The sequence below is a fragment of the Serinus canaria genome, chromosome 4 (genome assembly GCF_022539315.1).
Source record: "Serinus canaria isolate serCan28SL12 chromosome 4, serCan2020, whole genome shotgun sequence".
Classification (NCBI taxonomy): domain Eukaryota; kingdom Metazoa; phylum Chordata; class Aves; order Passeriformes; family Fringillidae; genus Serinus; species Serinus canaria.
This window is the reverse complement of record NC_066317.1, coordinates 11895134-11917778: the sequence shown is the minus strand read 5'-3', so window position 1 is coordinate 11917778 and position 22645 is coordinate 11895134. Positions and strand designations below refer to the sequence as shown.

Below are 22645 nucleotides of genomic sequence, written 5' to 3'. Positions count from 1 at the left end.
AGAGAAGGGCAGCCTTTAGAGTAAAAAAAGCTGTGCCAAAATTTCATTTTCCAGAATATAAAAAACTTAATTCCAAATTCAGCACAAAAAGCCTCCAGAAGGAAGTCAAGCTTTCTTTCTTCTGAAGAAAGAACACAGGAGAAATGTACTAATATTGCTTAGTCAAGGGGTTATAACTTAAATTTGTCTATGTACACATCTATATATTATATTTACTATAATTATCAGTGATTTATTTTTGGAAGATAAGTTAATTTAGAAAGAAAGGCATGCAAAAATACTTGGGCAAACTTCCTGGGCAGAATCACTATTATAAGATACCTAAAGAGCCACAACTGATATTCTCCTGCCTCCCCAAAAATAAGGCATAGAAGGCCCCCATGTCCAGCATTCCTTTGGTGTGGCACAACTGAACAGAACTGGTCAGAGGCATCAGCTCCCTCCTACCCCCAGCACTGTCTCCAAACAGTTTTTCTACCTTTCTCAAGAAAACTAAACTCCCCATTAAATGCCTCTATGGTCCACATGAACCCTATCAATTATTTCCAGTAGGAAAGGACAAGAGTACTTGCCAACATTTCCAATGGGAGTTGCTACATGCAGTGATCTTTTGAGAATCTAAATAATTAATATGGTTATCTAAATGAAGGCCATTTCATCAGCTCATGAAAGGCTTCAGATGCACCTTTTGTTAAGGAAGTTACACCGAGATTTCCCTAAATTTCTTGATCACGTATTTAATGGCTAAGAGGCAACCAGGGATGTGCTTAGAGCCCTCTCAACACCACCTGGCAGACTGTGATCTTCACCACCTGGAACTTCACAGCACACACACATCAGCACTGACAGCAGACTCAAACTGTTTCATGTCTGACTGTTGTATTCTGGTTCATTTTGCTGGTTTTTTCCCTCTGTAGTAAAAAGAGAAAACATATAGACACATAGCTAGGTATTATATCGTTGATATATTAGCCAGTATATGTGCACAGTTTCTTTACCTACACTAAAACACTTGAGTTCCACCTTGCTTACACTTTTTCATTTTGGGGTAAAGCATATTTGATGGAACAGCCAAACTTTATTTGTAAATCAGAATGAGCACTGATGTTAAAATTTACTTTTCATTTCAAAAACCTGGAAGTTGAAGCCTGGTACATGGTCTGGAAGCCAATGGCTCAACACCACTCTCTTGTGGGCAGAGATATGAACCCTCTGGCAGGACTGAGCATGCAAAAGTACAGACAGCTCAAATAAAAGCAAATGTCTTTTGAGCCTAATCCACAGTCAGACCCACAGATCATTGCTGCCAGAGACAGGCACATTAATAAATATAACACAAAATCTCCTGAGGTTTTGCTCTTCTTCCTTTGTTTAAAGTGTTTTGTCTAGCAGCTGCCACAGTGAGACAGATAAATCAAAAATTTTCACCTCCCTTTACTCCTCTGTTTTCTTTCTTCTACGTTTAATCTTTATTGTTTGCTGCATATCCTCCCTTTCACTTAGCTCAGCAACTGCTTGCCTCCCCTCTTCCCCCTCATACTTCACCTGGATAGCACAGCACATCTTTCTGGTGAGAGAATTACTAATCCTCCACTGAAAAGGTTTCCAAAAAGCACACTTCCTGACACAGTGGGACTGGCTGAGGACTGGAGCACTAGGACTGATGGCTCCAAAACAAACCCAGACCTCTCAATGACCTCAGAATACAACCAGAGATGTTCTCAACTGAAGCATTTTGTCATTAAAAGCAAAGATAGAAAATTTTGCTCTTAATGAAGTATTTTGTAAATATGTAATAGCTCTGATAAGCAATAATTCCTCAATATCCTCAAAACCAAAATGTTTCCTCCCCACTGTCCGGCAAGCCCCAAGAAAGCTGTTTAAAGGCAGAATCAGGCAAAGCCTACAAATCACATAGTTTTCCAATAATAACCTTCAAAACTCCTACAAATTTCCACTTCAAGTTTCTGCACAGTTCTTCAGAGTCTGGCACTTTTTTTTCCTGTGAATTAAGAATTTAAGGCAAGGTTAATAGCCATTCTAGAAAATCTTATGACCAAAAGAGTTAATATTTAGTTACCATAAAATTAACATTGCTGTACTTGTCCTAATTTCTAGGTTGCCACCCGAATAGTTTTCTTTTAATAGCTGAGAGTCCATCCATATCTCAAACATTGAAAAATCACAGCAAAGCCACTTATATTTGATAACCCAGTAAAGCTAATCTGATGGTACAGCACAAAGAGTTTTGAACAGATAAAACAAATCATCTTTTCAGCATGCACAACAAAAGAAAAAATAAATTGGAAGTTCTGAAATAATGCCTGCTCCTTTCAGACATCAACTGGCTGACAGACAAGCAGAATTTCAACTCCAATAGGCATGGATTAGTTTCCAGGCAGAGAAGCAGAGATAAAAGGGAAAAGGATTTAAAGAATTTCTCATGGACTTTTGTCAAAGGGGTTTTTTTCTGCTTGGTCTAGAGTGAGGGCTCAGCTCTGATTTCAGGCTCTTTTGGTTTATTTTAAATTTTTTTAAAATTAACTATAAACTTCACAGTTGGCCACATAAAACATGGTAAATTTTTGTACATTTCTTACTGTATTTTTTCTAATCAACACGCAATGTCTATTACCTTTTTGGGTGAACAGAAGAGAAGCCAGTAAAACTATAACTTTAAAAAGAACCAATTAAAATATTATCTAAAGTGACTGAATTTTCAGCATTTGCATTACAGTTCTTACCATTTGCACACTTCATTTGATTTTGCTTCAACCTCTCTTCCAATCACGTCAACACAAAAATGTAAAGTGTCCTCCTTAGGAAGAGAGGAAGAGAGGATTATTGTGGAATTTGAGACTGGATTGCTGCCTTTACTACTGGAAGTGCGGTAGTGCCTTTGCTCTTACATTGGTGCATCCCCTCCACTATTTCTGAAAGTATTCCAGCTCAGGTGGAACATTTTATGGAATAATGAGATGACCCAAAAAACAAAACAAAACAAAACAAAACCAACCAACCAAAAAACCCCCAAACTTATTAATGCTTGCAGAACCAGAAGTCACAAAGCCTCTGCTGCAGAGGCTCATGGAGGTTTCCACACTCCTCACCAGCTCACTCTGAATTGTCCCTATGGCAGACAGGCAGCACAGCCATAGCAACAGCTTCCAAACAGCAAACTCCTCAGAGTTATGCAAGAGCTTCCAACCAATACTGGGTTTTACATACCTAATTTAGAATTTCTACCTTTTTGCAGGCTCACACACACCGTGTGAAGCATACTGAAACAACACTGGGCAGTTCAGCAGGGACTGGATCCTCTGTGCTCCACTTTCCCAGCCAACAGTGTGGCTGCCCCAGCAGATCTCTTCGTTCAGCTCTTCTGGGAGCAGCTGATGCAGCAGAAACTCTCGCATCTGCTCCCTTTGGCCCCCCTCCCTGCAAATCACTAAATATGTCTTTCCCACACAACCGCTGAGCTCCAGTGGCCCAGAGCCCGTGAGCACTAAATTGTCTTTCTGGTTCAACTAATCCACCAGAATTCCACCAACCCATTGCCCCCCACCTTGTCCCATGGAATCCTAGGATTTCTTGTTCAGCCAAGACCCAAAGAGTACCATCCCCATTCACTGAGACGTGCAGCACAAGGCACATGCTGAGAAGGTCTGTTTCAGACACCAAAACACATCTCAGGAAAAGCAGCAACATTTTGCAAGGCTCAAGGATTTCCAGTACATCAGAGGCAGGCCAAGAAGGAGCACCTCTTCTACTGCTATGGTACTGTTTCTTCTTTATTCTTAATTAAAACTTTAGAATGCTTTATATCTAACCCTCTGCAATTTTTTCCACTGACTACAAAACAGCTGAAGTTTTCATACAGTGTCATCTGTTTTAAGGATAACACATTTCAGATGTTTATGTCTAGAACAGAAAATTACCTTTGTAAGAGAAAACAAGGTGTAGTTACTGTATTTAGGAATACAACCCTTATCTTACCACTGGAATAATTATTTTTCCAGCGATCCTGCAAAACAATAAAGCATTATGGCAAACAAGAGCCAAGAAAAGCACACACCTCCTTTGGAACCATACAGTGGTCCAGCTGAAAGCCACAGTGGGACCTAATTTCCCAACACTTCAACAGTCTCTTGAAATATCAGTTTAAGAATCTTAGTCCAATAGACAAGCCAAAAAAACAGATTCACCTTCTTTTCTCCTATTGGAAAAGAAAGAGAGAGAAATGCTGGCTGGTTGTGGAGGAACCTTTCAAAAACGTTTTGGTAGACCTAGTGAAAGCATGTACCAAACAGGGAGCCCTTGAAAGAAATGTAGGATCTTGGAGAGGACAAAACCCACCAACTAATATCAAAAATAATTCTGCATAATAGGTAAGTCTCATTTTGATCCTCCTCAAATTAAATCAAAGCAGCTCATTGTGACTTGATCTGGTCTTAAATTACAGACAGCTCTGGTTTAAAAAAAAACCAAAACAAAACCAAAAAACCACCAGAACTCTAAAAACTCAAGATCTAACAAGATCTACACAAGCATAAAATAAAATAAAATTGTAGAAAGGAAACATAAGAGATTAAACAATTACAGTAAGTTAATGTGAATGGTTTGTTTAAAATTGTTTTAACTTGTCCTGAAATACTTTTGGTTTGGTTTTGATCTTATTGCAGTCAGCCATCAAGGACTTATGTCTGATGGCTTTTGCAGCTGTAAAACTGGCAGCATCAGAGGGTTCAGTTCTCATTATCAGCTATTTACTGGTACAGAAGGAGTGAAATAGTTTTAATGCTTTAATTTTTTTTTTCTTTTTGTAATCTCTTCTTTTACTCAGATCAGAAATCTGCCTCAAAATCTGCCTTTCAGTTTTATGTGTGTGCCCACATGAACCAGCTTCTACATGTATAATGTGCTCATGCTCTCACAAGGGGCTTTTGAAACAGATCTGGAAACAGGAAAGTGCTATACCAGTTGTAATTTAAAAGTATCACACTCATACTTTTATTAAAAATACATGTAATTGATTAGTATTTCAAGTGACTGCAGACACTATTAGAATGGCAGCCTGTAGCCTCCTAGCCATGCAAACCCAGTACCCCTTGTCAGCATTGCTTGCTCAATAACCCAAGATGAAGTAGTTAAGTTACTCATTTCTTGGTCAAAAACCCCATCATACACAAGAAATTTTCCTATTCCCCTTTTGGCTAGGTCTTCTTACAGATTCTCCTGCAGAGTATAACGATTTCATTTTCCCAGAGAGATGTCTCCCTGCTCATATTTTTTTAAAAAAGCTTCTTGTGTAATCATTCCTTTCTGACAGTTCTCTTAAACTTACATGATACAAAAGCTTGCTTTTAAAGTTTCTCTTTTTTAGGACATATTTGGAAATTAAAGCAAGAATGAAGTGCTTTCCCACTTAGTGTAAAAAATATCATCTCACAATCCATCATAGGACACTCCAATCAGTGTCGTCAGCCTTCTCTAATAATTTAACACTTATTCAAGACCAAATACTTAATTCAAGACTTATACTTCCTATGGGCTGCTGCGGGCTTGCTGTTAAAAAAAAAATACAAAAGCCCTGTCCTGCCACCTTAACTCAGATTTATTCCAACTAGTTTTTGATTATTTGAGCAAAGGTGGTAGAGGCAACTTTTACAGACAGAGACAAGCCAAATTAGAAAATTGCAATCATAAATTAAACACAACATGGAGAACTTTTCATTTATAACCCTCAAACGCATTTACCAAAACAAATATGACAAATGAGAGTTTTAAAAAAGGAAACTCAGTTAAGTGACATGCCCAGGTCTGTGTTGACATTGACATTGTCTGTGACATGCCCAGCAACAGAAAGAAATGGCCTACCTGACATTCAAATCCTTCTTTCCTCAGTCACTTGCAAGGCCTTCAAAAAGCACAGTATGCAGTTTTTAAGGCTTTACATGAAACTGGATTATTGCCCTGCATTTCTGACAAGTTGCCTGCATAATCCCCAGTCTAACCACACTTGCCTTGATCTGAAGTGACTGCCCATATCCAGCCCAGTGAGGGATTTTGCATGTGCCCATTATTGGCTTTTGTGGTATTCTGCCTTTTCCTCTGAGATCATCTTAGACAACTAACTGTGAATGCTAAGACATAATAGATAATTAGTCAAGAGGTAATTTGGAGACTAACTGCAAGGAAAAATGGACAAGACATGCCCCACTATTTTGATCTTCATTTGTCACAGACATGTTTTATGAAAAATCCTTTCCTTAGGATTTTTCCCCTCCTGAGAAACTGAGAGGCCTCAGGAACAAACTCTAAGCAATTCTTATCTGCTGCTGTGGAATGCAACAGGGGGAATCTGTGATTGGTCTCATCAATTAATTAAGAGCCAATCTGTGATTGGCTCTTAATTGGTTGTTTCCAATTAAGAGCCAATCGCATTTCACCTGTCCGGCCGGTCTCGGTCTGGGAGAAGACCTTTGTTATTCATTCCTTTTCTATTCTTAGCTTAGCCTTGTAGTGAAATCCTTTCTTCTATTCTTTTAGTATAGTTTTAATATATTATCTATCATATAATAATAAATCAAGCCTTCTGATACATGGAGTCAAATTTCTCGTCTCTTCCCTCATCCTGGAACCCCTGTGAACGAGACAACATATGGTGAACCCGAAGTGTTTGGCATTGATGGTCACTTACACAAGACAACATATGGTGACCCTGAGTGAAAAAAGGGACATCACCACAGAGGTGGCTTCTAGCCAGGAGCTGAAGAACTGAAGATCCTGAAATTGGACAGAGTTCACAGTCAAGGCTGGCCACAGAGAGAACCTTTTGAAAAGTCTCCGAGACAAGATGTCCGTGAGTCTTTGCGGCACAGAGCAGCCTGCTGACGCCCAGAGGACACTGTCACAAGGTACTGTTTACAGTTCCCTTCCTGAAAATGCTGCCCTTCGTGTAAGGCAGATTTGGATGTGGACAAGGGTGCCTACGGAGGCGGAGGTTCCATTCTCTCCCTCAGAGGAGAAACTTGTTGGCCTCTGGCAAAAATGGGGTCGTGAGGACAGAATTCCTATGCTGGAGACACATTTCTGTGACTTTTTCAGGTGGGCAAAACACCAAGGCTTTTTCTCTGATGTGCTGTATGCCTTTGATTCATATGTTTGGGAATGCATGGAATTAATTATCCGAGATCTTTTCTACCGGGGACTTGGATTTCCTCGGATTTATCCGTCGTTCAGAACTCTCTTCCCAGTTTTGAAATGGAAAGCATCTGCATATCAGTGGATTGCGAATGTGCGGGGGATGTCTCCCTTCTCGCTGGAGCTGGAAAAAGGGGAGCCTGTGCAAATCCGCTGCCTGGAGGCCCCCAGCCCCCCCGAATCGGGGTGGGGGGGCGAAGCTTTGCCCGTGGCAGAAGAAAAGTTTTTTTCTGCGCCTTTGGAGCATGCTCCGACGGAACCGCTTCCCCCCCTCACTGCTCTCAGGGGGGAGGTGAGTTGGCTCCGACACCCGAGCCAGAGCCACAGGCCCCGCCTCAGCCCGCCCCACGGGAGGTGCCAGTCCCCGCGGCCCCTCCTGCGGCCCTGCCTCAGCCTGGAGCGGACCCATCTCCTCCAGCAAGGTTTGTCGGCGCTCCCGCGGCTTCGCCCGAGTTGCTAGGCGACGCACTTGACAGCGATCACCAAGAGCTCGCGACTGCGCCCTTGCCGCCCCCCGCGGCTGTCCCGCCGCCTTCCATGTCCGCTCCACCAGCTTTGCTGTCTGCGCCTGCGCTGCAGCTTCCGGTACCCGGAGAAGACGCGGCTGTTGTCCTCAGCCCGGTGGGGAATGCGCTCCCTCCGGCTTTGTAGCCCCCACCGACCCCCGCGGCGGCCTCGCCTTCGGCTGCCGCGCCGGTGGAGGGGGCTGAGGTTGAGAGTCACCAAGCGGAACCATCATCGGAGCCGCCCGCGGCAGCCACCGCGGCGCCTGCGATCAGCCTGGATTCCCCCCCGAGCTTTTTGGGCTGTCCCGAGGCTGCCCCTGCGGGGGGAGCTGAGACAAGGGAAGGGGATTCCGGCCTGCCCCTCCGTTGCGGGGTGTGGCTCGACAGCTGATTGCAGGCTCAGCCCGTCTGCTTGCCTTCAAACTCAGTGTTTTTCGCAGGTCGACCCGGGTTTGGTCCGGGGGTTCCCGCTGGGGGTTGGAATGCCTGACTCCCCCTGCGTGCCCCAGCGGCGTGGGGGAGGTGGCTCCTGAGCCTTCTGCCTCTGGTCCCCAGCCCGCAGGGGGTGGTACTGAGGGGCAGAAAGAGAGAACACAGAGCCTGCTCCGCGGGCCGGGTCTGGGCCGTTTGGCTCGGTTCCCTGGGCCAGGGCCTCCGCCCGGCCAGTGCCTGTTGGGTTTGGGGGCTTTGCTTCCCCTGTCAGGACCTGGCCTGTCGTTCTGTGAGCCAGGTCTAGGGTCCCTGTTCCTTCCACGGGGTGCAGGGCCCCCCGCAAGGGTCTCAGTGGCCCCTCTCTGCTGCTGCTCTTTCAAAAAAAAAACAAAACAAAAAAAAAAAAAAAATTAAATAAAAAGAGTTGAAAGAGCTAGCAGCTCAAAAATTTTTGCAAGCCTGTTTCAGGACAAAAAGGGACTTTCAGCAATGTCAAAGAGGAACATCTTCAGTTTGGACTTTTTCCTGAAACTCAGCTGTTTGGACTTGAAGCAATGAACTTCCCTTGTACTGTTTTTGCATTTTCTTCTATTTTAAGATTGTTTTGGTGATGTGATGGGAATTTGGTGTTTTGCAGGTGAAGAATTTCCCTGATGGTTCCACACCAGCATTTGATAGATATTTTGATTGGCAACACATAGCCTCTCAGGTGCTTGTTCTTTCCTCTGCTTGGTCCAGCAGATGAAATTGCAAACATTTTTCTTTTTAATTTATTTAAAATAAAAAGGGTGAGATGTCACTGACATGTTTTATGAAAAATCCTTTCCTTAGGATTTTTCCCCTCCTGAGAAACTGAGAGGCCTCAGGAACAAACTGTAAGCAATTCTTATCTGCTGCTGTGGAATGCAACAAGGGAATCTGATTGGTCTCATCTGGTTGTTTCCAATTAAGAGCCAATCACAGTTCACCTGTCCGGCCGGTCTCGGTCTGGGAGAAGACCTTTGTTATTCATTCCTTTTCTATTCTTAGCTTAGCCTTGTAGTGAAATCCTTTCTTCTATTCTTTTAGTATAGTTTTAATATATTATCTATCATATAATAATAAATCAAGTCTTCTGAAACATGGAGTCAACTTTCTTGTCTCTTCCCTCATCCTGGAACCCCTGTGAACAAGACAACATTCATTAAGGAAAGATAATGACATTAAACAATGTTTAACAGAGGGCTCTTCCAAAAGTGTACATCTCAGGTGACAATTTCCAAGAAAACACAGAAGCAGGACTGCATGCAAAGCTGGACTGCACCCCTTCTTCAAGCAGCCTGGGCAGCACTTCTGAGCTTGGAGACCTGCTGAACGGAATTTCACCACTAAATTCTTCCTACCAGACACAGAGGGAAGCAGCCAGCTGTAGAAGTGCCACAAGCAGGCACTGCCTCAGCGTTCAGAAAAAAAGAGGCATCTTTCACAAAGTGGTATCTCATAGGGGTGGATAAATACTTAAAACTATTTGTAAGTATTTAAATACTTAACCTATGTCCATTCACAGCTCTGCCTCTCAGTAACACCCAGCTGGAGTTTTTGAACACAGCCTATAGCTTAATCACTGTCAAAGAACTGAGACTAAAATGTCCTCTAGTTAAGCTGGTCTCATGTCTGAGTTTACAGGACACTGCATAACAATTTTGTGGGTCTCTAGACTTAACAATTTACGGGAACCACTATGTTGCTTCCATCAGTCATTTCTAGGTCATTATACCCAAATCCTAACGTGTTTTGTTTTCATGTCTCTTGCAGAAAGGAAACCTCTAAGCCCTACCCCTGTACCATTAATTATTGTCCTCTACAAGATCTGGAAAACATGAAGGCTGTAGCCCTCTTCATTTGTCTTGTAGGACCAGTTTTTGCTATTTCAGTAAATCCTCACCATGCTATTATTATCTGGCACTTAATTTCCCATTCTGAGAATATTCTATGCTTATGGATGTGCAGATATTCATATATTTGTCTTTTTTAGACCCAACCTGTAAACCACAAGCTCAGAATTCACAGACAGAAAGCTCCAGAAAAGGTACTCTTCTTGTTCTTTAAACAATAGGAAGTAACTTAACATTATTAATCTTAAATATAAAAACACATTACCACACATATATTGGTTGGCAAATTGATTTATGTTAATAAACTTTAGACCCTCTCACCTCAAGAATTAATGCCAAGTATCTCATGCCTTGCATATTAAGTATTGCAAACAGGACAAAATCTAAAGCTCAGAATGGAAGTTTCACTTATTTACAAAATTACCTTAAATAAATCCCTACATATCATCATTACCCTTATTTGCACAAGTAATAAGCTCCAGTGACAGTCAAAATTGTTGTTATTACAGCGCCAGTATAGGAGGAGGATGATGAAATCCTCAATTTATCACACCAGGGGATCATATGCAGTCTCAAATATGTAAATATGTAACTCCCCAGTGAATTTTAGCCACCATATGTTTCATTATTCATGGTGCAGAGCATTAGACACAGCTTATCCTGGCAGAGAACTCTGTGGCTGACAGGCAAGGTGCCCTGATGGCAATGAGACGAGGATTTCACCAGCCCTCCCTATGCAACATATGTGTGCTAATGATGAAGCCCATAGTTTTGCATTTATGGCTGACTGAAATAAAAATTCCTTTTTATTGCACTGAGCCTTTGTGACTCAGTGACAAAATGGATCTTGTCTCCGAGTCACTGGATGTTTCAGAACTACTAAGGTCAGATCATGCTTCCTTTCATGTGTATGAAAGATACATTTCATAACAATCTGGATCATGCTCTGCACTACGAAAACAAAAAAATTAACTTTTCCTAAAGAAGTATCCAGTAGAGGAAATGGTATAAAGATTAGTTTGCAGCCTACAGCTGTCGACCAGAAATAACACACATAAGACACATACATCAAAACAAAACCTTGCAATAGCCAATGAATCATCAGTTCCAAGTGTGTGCATCATCTATCAAAAGCCAGCTCTCCCCCACAGTATCTAATCACAGATAGTGACTGAAATTTGCTCAAGTTCTTTCAGTAGCACCTGAGTTCTAAGAGCTGATTTTACCCAGGTGATAAAGGTATAACAGAAAGCAGCATCTGGAAGCTGTATCCAGGCACATCTCTGCAGAATTGGTGCAGGACAAGGCTTCCTGTCAAGACATGAGTCAAATCTTTCTCAAGTTGCTACTTCAAGCACAGGTACCCACAACAGAAAATCTTAAAGACTGTTTGGCCTTGTATTTTCTGAATCTGTAGAACTTTGGAAAAACTCCCCAGTGAATTTTTGTTAGATTCTGTTAGACATACAATCTTCCCCTGAAAAAATTAGAATTGGAATTTACACAGTGAATATAGTTCCCAGTACTATTTCCACATCAGCAAGGACACCAGGCAAAAGACAAAATTGTAAAACATTAAGATACCACTTTGACATTCGGAAATAGGATATAGCTGATCTACAAGAATCAAATGAATATTTCCAATCCTGCCTTTAAAAATAAAATAAATATAAGCATTTGTGAGTAGAGTGCTTGTTTCCAAGCAGTCAACTAAAAGAAAAAGCTATTCCAGCAACTTGGATGGACAAAGTGAGAAGGCCCATCCATTCTTCCCAAATTAAACCTCCCAAAAGCTTTAAGAAATATCAGCATCAGGTGCTATATTGTTGTAAGCAATAAGCATCACTGAACATCCATAGGTGTTGTTCAGAAACACACAGAGCAGCAGAAAGGCAATTGCTTCAGCAAGGCCTGACTGTCATTTTAGTATCTGCTTTCTCCTCAAGCATTTGAATGATTTCCACTGAAGGTACCACTTTTGCTATTGTCTTGACAGATTAAGTAAAAAAAAGGCACTCAAACATCTGTTGTTGATCTTATAATTGTCACCACACACAATAGTTCCTGATGACTTCAGCTAGGAAGTAATGATATATTTGGCTCAAAGTAGATTTATATATGGATTATAAAATCATTGCAGGGCACTTCTCAGGAATTACTACCACAACACCTTGTGAAAGGTACTCTCTCTTCGCCTGCTCCTCTGTTCCCAGGTCCCTTATTTTTCCCTTATCTGTGCAGGAAGTAATGTTTCGCATCCCCCTTCTCTGAGGTAAGTGCTAATTACTGCAGCCTACAAGTGCCTGTGGTTATGACTAAAATACTAATTAAGCATTCTGAGATCTCACAAGACACCCGTATGCATCTGTCTCTGAAACAGAGTTGCACAGACCTCTCCAGAAACTCCATCAATAAAAGAAGGGACAGATAAACAGATTTTTCTGAGAAAGAGAAGGCACATCAGCTGTTAATGTCATGCTCTAGGCTAGTTAAGAGGAGCACATACAAAGAAAACAAATAAAGCCAGTGCCATGCTTTGCAATACAAGGCAAAAATAACACTGCATCAGCTTCAAATAAATCCTAAGATTTATTAATCTGTTATTTAAAAAAAAATTAAGAGTGAATATATTCATCCAGAAGCTTCAAAGGAAGAGAACACAGGGTATGTAGACAATGGTGATTAGCTGTCCATTCCCAGAAACTTAAAACCAGGCTCTGAAGACAGGGATGGGCCCCAGACCATGAGTAAACAAGAAAGCATGCCGGGGTCTCTCACTCTCCCTGGTCAGAGTGACCCCAAAAAAGTTCAAAAGTTTCTTTTCCCAGCCTGGTGCTTGAAGAAGGAGTCAGAGCTCTTCATTTTTCGGTCTCAAGGTTATTTATTACATCTTATCTATAAAATTCTTTCTCCCTGTCCAGCCGAGATCCGTTCAGCAGGACAGTCAGAGGCACTCTGCCCTCCCCCAGGGCAGTGTTATCTTTTATACTACGTGTACAATATTTACAGTTATTTTCCAATACCTATCATCTATGCTAGACAGTGAGTTTCTACTCTAGACCAATCTAAAAGTGCCAACATCACCAGACAAGATGGAGGTAGAGAAGAAGAAGAAGAAAGGCTAGACACGCCCAAATCCCTCCATCTTGTCACCAGAAACCCCTATACCAAAAATCCTAAAACCTACATTTACACTCTGTGAATACTTTATCCCTATACCATCTATACTGCCGTGGCCTCTATCTCCTCATGCAAAGGTGCCAAGCTGTTCCATGGCCTGCACTCGAACCCGATGGTGTTCTTGGCTGTGAGCCAGGGTCTCTGAGCCCCCTGGCAAGGGTCCCAGGTAACTCCAGACTCCCAGAGGGATGTCCTGAGTTCCGACAAAAGCACTGGGAGCAAGCTTCAAGTAAAAACCAGCCTGAAAAGCATCAATTTCCTTGCACTGCACAACAAACTAGGTTTGGCCTCTGATAACCAGGACAGTGACTCTGGGAGCAGCGGCAGAGAACAGTCCAGCTCTGAGCACGACCAGCTCAGGAAACATGAGGAACATGGGAACACGGAGAACCAACACCTCCCAGGCCACGCAGAACACCCAGTGGGTGCTTTCAGCTTTCATCATGAGCATAACATGTGGAAATATAACAAAAATGCTGTTGGCCTGTCCAAAAAAACCAGTGAAAGCGATGATGAGGAAAGCATGGAAGAAGAGGATGAGAAATGGGGTGAAGAAACTGATTACAGAGACACAAAACACAAAGACCATCAGACATGTCAAGGTGACCTATACAAAAGACAGCAACATGAGAACAGCATGCAATTAGATGAACTCCTGAGAGATTCCAGCCACTTAACCTGGAAAAACAAGAGACACAGCAAGAAATTTGACCTAGAGGAAGAACAGAGGGAGAACAGGAAGAAGTCCTATAAAGAAGAAATCCCCCTCTCTCAAAAAACCCGTAATGAATATCAGGATGGCAAACAGCAAAGTCAAGAGAGAAAATACCCCATTCAACTAAACTATCAGAGTGATCATGACACAGTGGTGAAAATACAAGATAGGGAAGACAGTAATGATGATGACAGTCATGACAGTGGTGACATTGATGGTGAGGAGTATCTCAGCAGTACCTGGAAAGAAACAGCCAGTGAAGAAGAGGAGAGAACCCAGAGTAATGACCAGGAGAGGACCAGTACCAAGCCTGAAGGGGAAGGAACCACTGAAGATGACACTGCAGTTCATAGAGAGACTGAGGATTACCAAATTGTCAAGATTAAAGACCTTGCTCACTCTGAACAAGATTATTATGATCACGAGCCACCCAATTCTGACAACAAGCAACAACTGAAAATGAGTAGCTCCACTGAGAACATGAATTCAATGGACAGTGAAGATAAGGTAAATTATCTTTAAAATAAAACTTGAGTACTACAAAAAGAGGGAGACGGACCAATTCTAAATTTAAATTCCTGATTATTGAAATGACCTGTTGGAGAAAAACAGGTGACTTCTTAATATGCAGAAGTCTCATCTCTCCATACTCATCATTCCTCTGGTTCATGCTGTGTCACTGAACCCAGAGCACTTAGGTGAATTGGACCAGAAAGGAAGTGAACACCATTCACATAAGAGCTCCAGACCCAGTGGGGTATGTAGTGAAACACACAAATAAACACAGATACACACATGCAAAACCTGAAACCCAGTCTCAAGTTTACTAGGCTAGCCTGTTCACTCATCTCTCACAAAGATTTTAAATGCTACTACACAAAAGTGAACAGCTTGAAAAGGCAGGACTAGAGTTAATAGAGTTAATAAGAAACTCAGGCCTTACTGAGCTCCCATTTTTCTCTCTCTCTTTCCATCTCCTACTCTATTTTTTTCCCCAAATAACAAGAGCATGGTAATACTACCAGAGGCTTTATGCTCTTCTCACAGATTTTGCATAGCAAAACAGAGCAAACTGTGCCTTAGTCAGCTCTGTATTTGGATCTGAAAAAAAATTAGGCCAAGTATTTTTTACTTCCCAAGATTTACTGCTTATGCCTCTGTGACTGTGCAGGTTAAGACTACAGACAGTTCCCATGGTGAGATGGAAAGTGTCAGCAACAGGAATGAGCAGGCTCTCCTTGGTAAGCCCCAAGCAAAGCTGTCATGTAACTCCCAACTCTCTGCCGCTGAGGAACCTGCTGGTCTGCATTTCTTTTCTGCCATTTGCAGCACAGCATTTCATGGACTGAACTGTGCTTGTGCCTAATCCTGTGTTCCCAGAGCATCCCTTCCACACTCCCTTGGATTTAGTAATTCATTAGTGAGAAACATTTGTAGGCAGTGCACAAATTTTTATGTCAGTTATACAGAAATAGGGCTTACTTGTGCTGAGAGCTTTCAGTTTCAGAACAGTAGCTTGAATTCAAGTAGGAGTGGGACAGAGGCCAGTGCTTGATTCAGCAAAGACAGATGGGATATGTTTCACCAAAGGAAGCTGGAAGTCTGGAAGTGAATGTCAGTCCCTACAGAACAAACAGCTTTTTCTAAAAAAAAAAAAAAAAAAAAAAAAAAATTATTTCCCCATCCAATTCAAATGTGGGACTGCTAGAAGTCTCACAAAAATTCTCATTTAAAGTTTGGCTTGTTTTATACAAAACAAGATCCAGCTTCATAACTAACTTAAAAATGCATTTGAACTTGATGAATACTGGGCTGTGTTTTGCTTTGGCTCAGTAGTATCTGACAAAACACTTGGCTTTATCCCATCATCCCTTATAGTCCCTCTTTCCTGCTAGGACTGCCAGACACATGTTGGAACTTCCACTGCAAAAGAGGCAAAGTCTGTCATGCAGACAAACAAGGGAAACCCCATTGCATTTGCCAAGATCCTGCTGCTTGCCCTCCCACCAAAGACTATGAGCATGTGAGTATTTTACCCAGAGCACAGGACTGGGAAAAGCCACCTAAAGTGTTCACAAGATAACATATTCCCCTGCTATTATTTAGCATGATTCTACCCTAAAAATCATGCAAGTTAGTTTGAGTGATTCCAGTAATTGAAAAATTAGGTATAAAGCACACAAACTCACTGAGTGTGGTTTGAGAGCAGTATGAACCCATGTAACTACACAGTAACTGACTTGCTTCACTCAGTCTCAGGGATTGTACCTTTTCCCGGTCACAAAAAATTCTGTGTATCCATTTGGTATTTTAGAGCACATGCTTAGTACACATTCAGTGAAATAATCCCACAGCATCTCAGAGGCTATATTACAACCATAGAATTAAACTGTAGTGTTGCATAACTGGGCATACAATACAGACAACTAGTCCTCATGAGGACATACAACAACGACTAATTCCAATACTTCTGATCACATGTATTCCCTGTGGTATTCACCACATTAATGATGCTTTTATTACTGTAATGACTCTGAATGACAAGGATTTTTCTCAACACAGTGGTAGGGTGGTGTTTTTCCTTCCTCTAGGTTTGTGGTACAGATAACAAGACTTATGATGGCACGGGTCAACTCTTTGGCACCAAATGTCAACTGGAAGGGACAAAAATAGGACGCCAGCTGCACCTAGACTCCATGGGCTCCTGCAAGTGTAAGCTTCTTTTCCTTTAAAGAATTCAGCTTGGTATAAAGAGCCAGTAGCTTTAACACATCTGCCAGCCCTAAATTACCCTTCTTCCTATAATCTGCCACTTGTGCATCAATTATCTGCAAATTAAGACCTTCAAAACCCTAAAGATATTTAAAAATTATCTGAAACCTTATCTTCTCCCTGCACTGTCTTATATGTTCCTATTGCTATAGCCTTTGAAGATTTTTGTAAATATTTGACCAGAAAAACAGTGTTTACAGGGAGTTAATAAATGAAAATGTCCATCTCAAACCCCCATGGAAAACAAACAACCAAAAAACGTCAACCGAACTTAGATGCAAAATGCAGAAGTCAGGATCTAAAAGCCAGAACTTATTTCCAACCTCTTCAGCTGCTGCATATGGTAGGAGGAAAGTGCATTCCCAGCCAGAATATTCCTTTGCTATCAAAAACTCTACTTTCATGCAACTGACTGATTAGAGCTTCACTGCACAATTATGCTCAAAAGCTGCACAGATATATAAAGGTTGTGGCTTGCCCAACTGGTTAAGCTTGTGCACTAAAAAATTGTAGATTTATAACTGAACACATTAGGTGCATTGAAAATTTTATATATTAACAGCTCTATCAATTCTAATTTTTACTGGAAGTAGATCTCAAATCTCAGAAATGCTCAAATGGGGACTTAACAGATGACTTGTTAACAAAAGCTTTTCTTGTTGGCACAGACATCCCCCCCGTACTGATTATGAAGTGGATCAGTTTCCCCTCTGGATGCGAGACTGGCTTAAGAACATCCTTATTCAATATTATGAACATGACCTGAACATTTCTGGGATTCTAACTGAAAAGCAAAGGAATAAGGTCAGCAATTCTTTTCAAATAAGACCATGCAGTTATAGGGACTAGCCCAGAACACCTCATACAAAATGGGATGAATTAGATGACTTCTGAGTTGGTTTATTTCCCACCAAAACATGCGTTGCTTGTCTCAGGACAGATGTGATATAACTGGTTTAATCTCCTAACATGCTGAAGCTACTGCCCCCTTAGATGAGTCTGACAATTAAACCACAAGAATTTCACTTCCTTTCTAGTTACTGCCAAAGGTGACACAGAGAGCAGCTAAAATGTCATGGACTACTAAGGCAAGCTTTTCATGCTGCATATGGTCACCAACACTAAAACAAATTTCCCTAGGGGTATTTTATTATCAAGTTTCATTTCTCCAAAACACCTTCTTGCCAGATAGTTCTCTTCAAGACAGATCTTCAACTTGAAACAAAAAACAACAATTTCTGTGTTGAGCTCAGGTAAAAAAGATCTATCAGAATGACAAGCACCTTGTGGCTGGTAACCACCCAGTTGAGCTGCTCCTGCACGACTTTGAGAAAAATTACCACATGTATGTGTATCCTGTACACTGGTAGTTTCACCAGCTTGATCAGCACCCTGTTGACAGATAAAAAAATATCTCTGGTTCCGTTCTGATTTGCTGATTAAACTCAGGCTGTTTTACCTTTTTAAACACCTCAAGGAATTCTCTACATCCAGAACCAGTCTCTTAGCTGTTAGAAGCCAGTCTCACCCCCTAACAAAGAACTTTTTCTCTCATTGTTTTCCTGATCATAGCCTAGGTCAGAATCTGCTATCCTCTTGCCTTGCACAATCATGGATGACACTGTAAGCTCTACAGTGTCTTAATACCTACTAATGCTCTCAGTCAGGAAGAAGTCCTGTTATTACTGAAGCTAAGAGAAACAGGCTAAGTACAAAGGACAGAGCGCTGGCAGCAAAAATCCACTAGTGAGGTATCCATAGTTTTCAACTAACATCACAGAGGTCTCTCAGTTTAAGGAGCAGATATAGTCACAGTTCATAGGAAGCTTCCACCTTTTGAGAACATAACTCAGATTTCAAGGTTTTGGTCATATCAACAAGTGATGGCATCTGTATTTCCAAGTTCAGACCGTCAATATCTCAGGACAACACCTACCGTTTTAGAACATAATTAAGCACTTTGCAAGCTTGGTATCCTGAGGATTAACAGCAAAACTCCACAAGAAATGAGTTGTGAGCAAGTTGCTCCTTTCAGTACCTGTAATTACTACAAAAGTAATACTTGTTCTAGGAAAAAAGATATTAGCAAACAAACATTCAGCAAAAGCATTTTAGCTCATCAGATATTAGACATCTTTATCATGACCTGGGACATTTTCACTACAGAAGCACCACAACAAAATCCACTGGGGCATCTCTGATAAAGGCCTCATTGTCGTCTTGTAGCATCTTAGATCAGCTTTGATAATCCTGCTGGTTTATTAAGGAAATGCAGCTCTCCATACCTGCCCTTTCTTTCAGATTATTAACACATTCGGAGTTTGCACCCTTGAGAGCCTCCCTTGTTCCCATGAAACACTGCATAACCCGTTTCTTCCAAGAGTGCTATGGAGACCAGGACAAACTCATTGCTTTGAAGGAATGGTGCCACTGCTTTGGGATTAAGGAAGGTAAACCTAAAAGAATAGGCAGATGTACCTGACAGAATGTTCCTGCCAAGAACATTACTCAGACCTCAAAGAAAGGCAAAGAAATTGAAAGCAGAAGCCCATGGCTACTGTGCCTAGAGGAAAACAGAACACTAATAACAAGACTGCAAAAGGTCAAGAGGGTTAAGAACTTAGCACATGTTAATCCCAGAAGAATTATGGGACAGAAGGTATTTGGCCAAACAAGCAGACTGAAGAAATGTGTTTAAAATCCTACTACCAAGTTCCTAATTTAAGTGGAGGCTGATTTTGGTCAGAAGTCAGACACACAGAACCTTTGCTCTTCCCAGAATTTTTTCAGCTCTTCTGATGACATTTTACCAGTCATGAAGGACAAAAGCTGCAAGGAGCTTTCTTAGTATGTATACTTCTGCCAGTAATTGCTCATTCATAGCATCAGTCACTTTATTGATAGTGATACAGCATAAAAATATCTCTTTGGCATAAAATGTTAATAATGTTTTCTTCTTCTTTGTTGCAGAGGACATAAATGAAAATCTCCTTTTCTGAGCCCAGCTGAACAGACTCCCACTACTGAACTAAAATTGATGAATCCTGCTTACTTCTGTAATTAACAGCTTAACAGCTTTCAAGAAAACGGTGGAATGAGGTTCACTGAATTCTTATCAAACAACCCAAGTGCAGAAAATTTCTACATTCATTAACAGCAGAAAAATTTAACTACTTCATAGCTAAAAACCAGTTTTTCCCCCCACATGTATCCACGATCTTTCTGAACCAATAAGTATTACTAACCTAATGACTAAGCTGTTCACAAAACTCTTCAGTAGAATTATAGAATGTAGATGTTATCACCCACTGAAATTGTCAGCTTAATACGCTGCATAGAAGTCTCAAATAAAATAGAAGTCTATTGGAGATATGGGTTTCGTCACAACTTTGCTGAAGAAAATTGTGTTTCTTTCACCTTTGCCCATCTTTTGCTCTCCTCAAGAGAGATGCAATTTAAACCCAGGACAGGATGAGATTATTCCTGAATCCCCATAAACTTGTGATTTTAAGGTAAGCACTTCACTGAAAACATTCCAGGCATATTCTGCTTTAAGGAAAAAGCCCCAAATGCTATTCTTACAAAGGATGATCAGCAAACACCTTTCACCTGAACCACGTCGCCTCTCCAAAGAAAAGAACATGGGAGTCAGAAATGCTATTTTGGTAGTTTAAATACCAAGCTGGTATTTAAGTCCCCTCCCCTTCTGCTAATTTGCTCTTGAACCAGCAAAGCCTGATAATCGTAGTCCAATGCCAGGCTGATGCCCTGGGATACAATGAATTAAGCTGTGATTATTTTCAACAATAGGACTTACACAAACCAGAGATTACTTCCTAGCACTGCCAGTTTTTTTCCATAATCCTGACCTGTTGCTCACTTCACATTCTGCAATGTTACACAGCAGTGCGTAAATAACTCAGCCTCGATGGCATATACAAAAGCACATTCTCAATGTTAGTTCTATTTGGAAAAGATCCTTTCTCTGGGACTTCAAATGTCTTGGGAGAGAAAGGAATTTTGACAGCACTTTTCCAGCCTGGCTGCAGCCTATTGCTTATTTGCTCTGGTTTTTTTTAACCCACACAGAGTTGGGTGGCAAAAGCACAGCTCTCAAACTGCAAGTACACTGAGAGTACACAGCTGGCCTCAAAAGGTAATGATCTTCACCCACAAATTCCCATTTCTTCAGGAAAAAGAATTTATGCTGTCACTCAGTTTGCAGCTTCAGTACTCTCAGTATTATCACCCGAGTACTCCCCCAGCATGCTGCTGTCAGAATACCAACAGTGAAAAAACAAACAACAAATATTCTTTTCATAACACATTTCCACTACCAAGCCTGTCAATCTTCTAAGGATTAGCAGCAGTTGTTACAAAAAAGCCCTGCAGGTTTCATCAGCTGAGAAGTAAATTAATAACCCAAAACATCTGAAGAAGTGATGATTCATGACATTTTGTGGTTTTCTGATGCAAGACAGAGTATTAAAAACTGTATACAAAAACTGCAGATCCACATCCCCTGACTCTCTAAGAAGAGCCTGCTCTTATGGATCATGCTTTCAAAACCAAACTACACTGCTTGGAATCTACTCTGCATAATGCAGCACATCACAGACGAAAACAGACGGGCAGGAAGAGGTGAGCAAGGATTGAAAGAAAAATAAATGCCTTTTGACATTACCTTTTCATTTGAAAAGAACACTAATAACCCTGCAAGATTCCCAGGGTTTCCTGCATAAACACCCATAACTCCTCTAGGTTTCACTAGCTAATTGGGAGGCAGGGGTAGGGTTGAAAAGGAGAAAGTCCTAAACCTGTTAATTAGTTAAGCAGGATGTGGATAAAGTCTCAACAGTGCATGAGGGTGTGACAGTACTGTTACACAAGGTAATTCCAGACCATGACATTTATCACCAATTTACCTCAACACTTGTGTTGCGGTGTGAAGCAATATCCTGTCCCAGTTCCTCAGGTGTGCCAAATTCTTCCTTCCCCTCCCCCTTGCCTCCTTCCTAAACGCTGTCCGTCAAGTTCTACATACCAGCAAGGGCGTTGTGTGATTGGCAGATGTTCAAAAGATGCTTCTCACACCTGGGGTCACTGGCCTGTCCAGGTGTCATTGTCCCCTGAGACCCTCCACCTCCCACCTGGTTGGTGGCTCACCTATTCTTTCCCTCCCCCCTCCCTGTGAGCTTAAAAGTCACGGAGACACGCGGTCAGTATTCTGTTGGAGCTGTTATCAAGATTCAGAGCTCTGTCACCCTGGAATAAAAATCTGGATTTAACCCTCCGGCAGAATCTGCTCTTTCCTCTTCACCATTGACTGAACCTTTTCCACTAGAGGTAAACTGAATTTCTAACGTGCTTGGACTCATTCCGAGTGCCTAACTGCAACTTCCAGCCAGCCAAAGGTGTCTCTGAGGTGAAACACCAGAGCTGCTGCCTTTGGTCCAGAGCACTAGGGCCGGACAAGCCTAGGCATGTTCCACCCAGCAATATTGGGATTTTATTTCAATACACATGGATCAAAATTCCTGAAGTCCTCAGGTCTCACCATCAACTTTCAGCTGTCACTGTCACCAACTCCTGACACCAGTACACAATTAACAGCAATTGATTAAAAACACAGAGAGAAATGTCAGCAACTGTTGTACAGCCCCTGTTAGCAGCATAAATGCCACAGAAAGCCCCCATCAGCCTCCTAACTGCAAGTTATTCACATCACCTGTAGGGTAAGAAACCAGCACAATTTACAAGATTATACTTCAAGGCTCTTTCCAGTGATTCTTTTCATGATGCAGTCTCCACAACAGCTGCACTGTACCCCACAAACCGTGGGAAGAGAAGGAACCACAAAATTCAGCTCCTCAAATCAATCACAATTTCTTTTGACACAGAGGCACAGTCACACATTCAGATGTGAATCCCAGTCACACTGTAAACTAAAAAGTAATTGAATG

General features: G+C 41.6%; 3 protein-coding genes across 5 annotated transcripts in view; 2 read left to right on the top strand and 1 right to left on the bottom strand.

Annotated features, from left to right (window-relative positions):
- The window catches only part of IBSP (integrin binding sialoprotein), a 51189-nt gene extending 28628 nt beyond the window's left edge, over nt 1-22561 (bottom strand). For 2 of the 3 annotated variants that reach the window (XM_050973836.1, XM_050973834.1), the window contains exons 1-2: nt 21367-22561; nt 15393-15553 (exon numbers count right to left, since the gene is read on the bottom strand). The gene's annotated coding sequence lies outside the window, so the exon portion shown is untranslated. The remainder of the gene's footprint in view (nt 1-15392; nt 15554-21366) is intronic. The other variant, XM_050973835.1, reaches the window with a different exon arrangement.
- Nucleotides 7307-15368, top strand: LOC127059527 (SPARC-like protein 1). Its single transcript, XM_050973700.1, has 3 exons — nt 7307-7389; nt 7783-8231; nt 13342-15368. Exons 1-3 carry the CDS (start codon nt 7307-7309, stop codon nt 14430-14432), a joined length of 1623 nt encoding a protein of 540 aa, XP_050829657.1. The 3' UTR covers nt 14433-15368.
- Nucleotides 14670-21313, top strand: SPARCL1 (SPARC like 1). Its single transcript, XM_050973699.1, is given in 7 exon segments — nt 14670-14674; nt 15789-15933; nt 16502-16620; nt 17351-17486; nt 17936-18081; nt 18981-19132; nt 19653-21313. Coding segments are annotated over 7 exon segments (732 nt in total). The 3' UTR covers nt 19682-21313.
- Nucleotides 22562-22645: the final 84 nt, after the last annotated feature.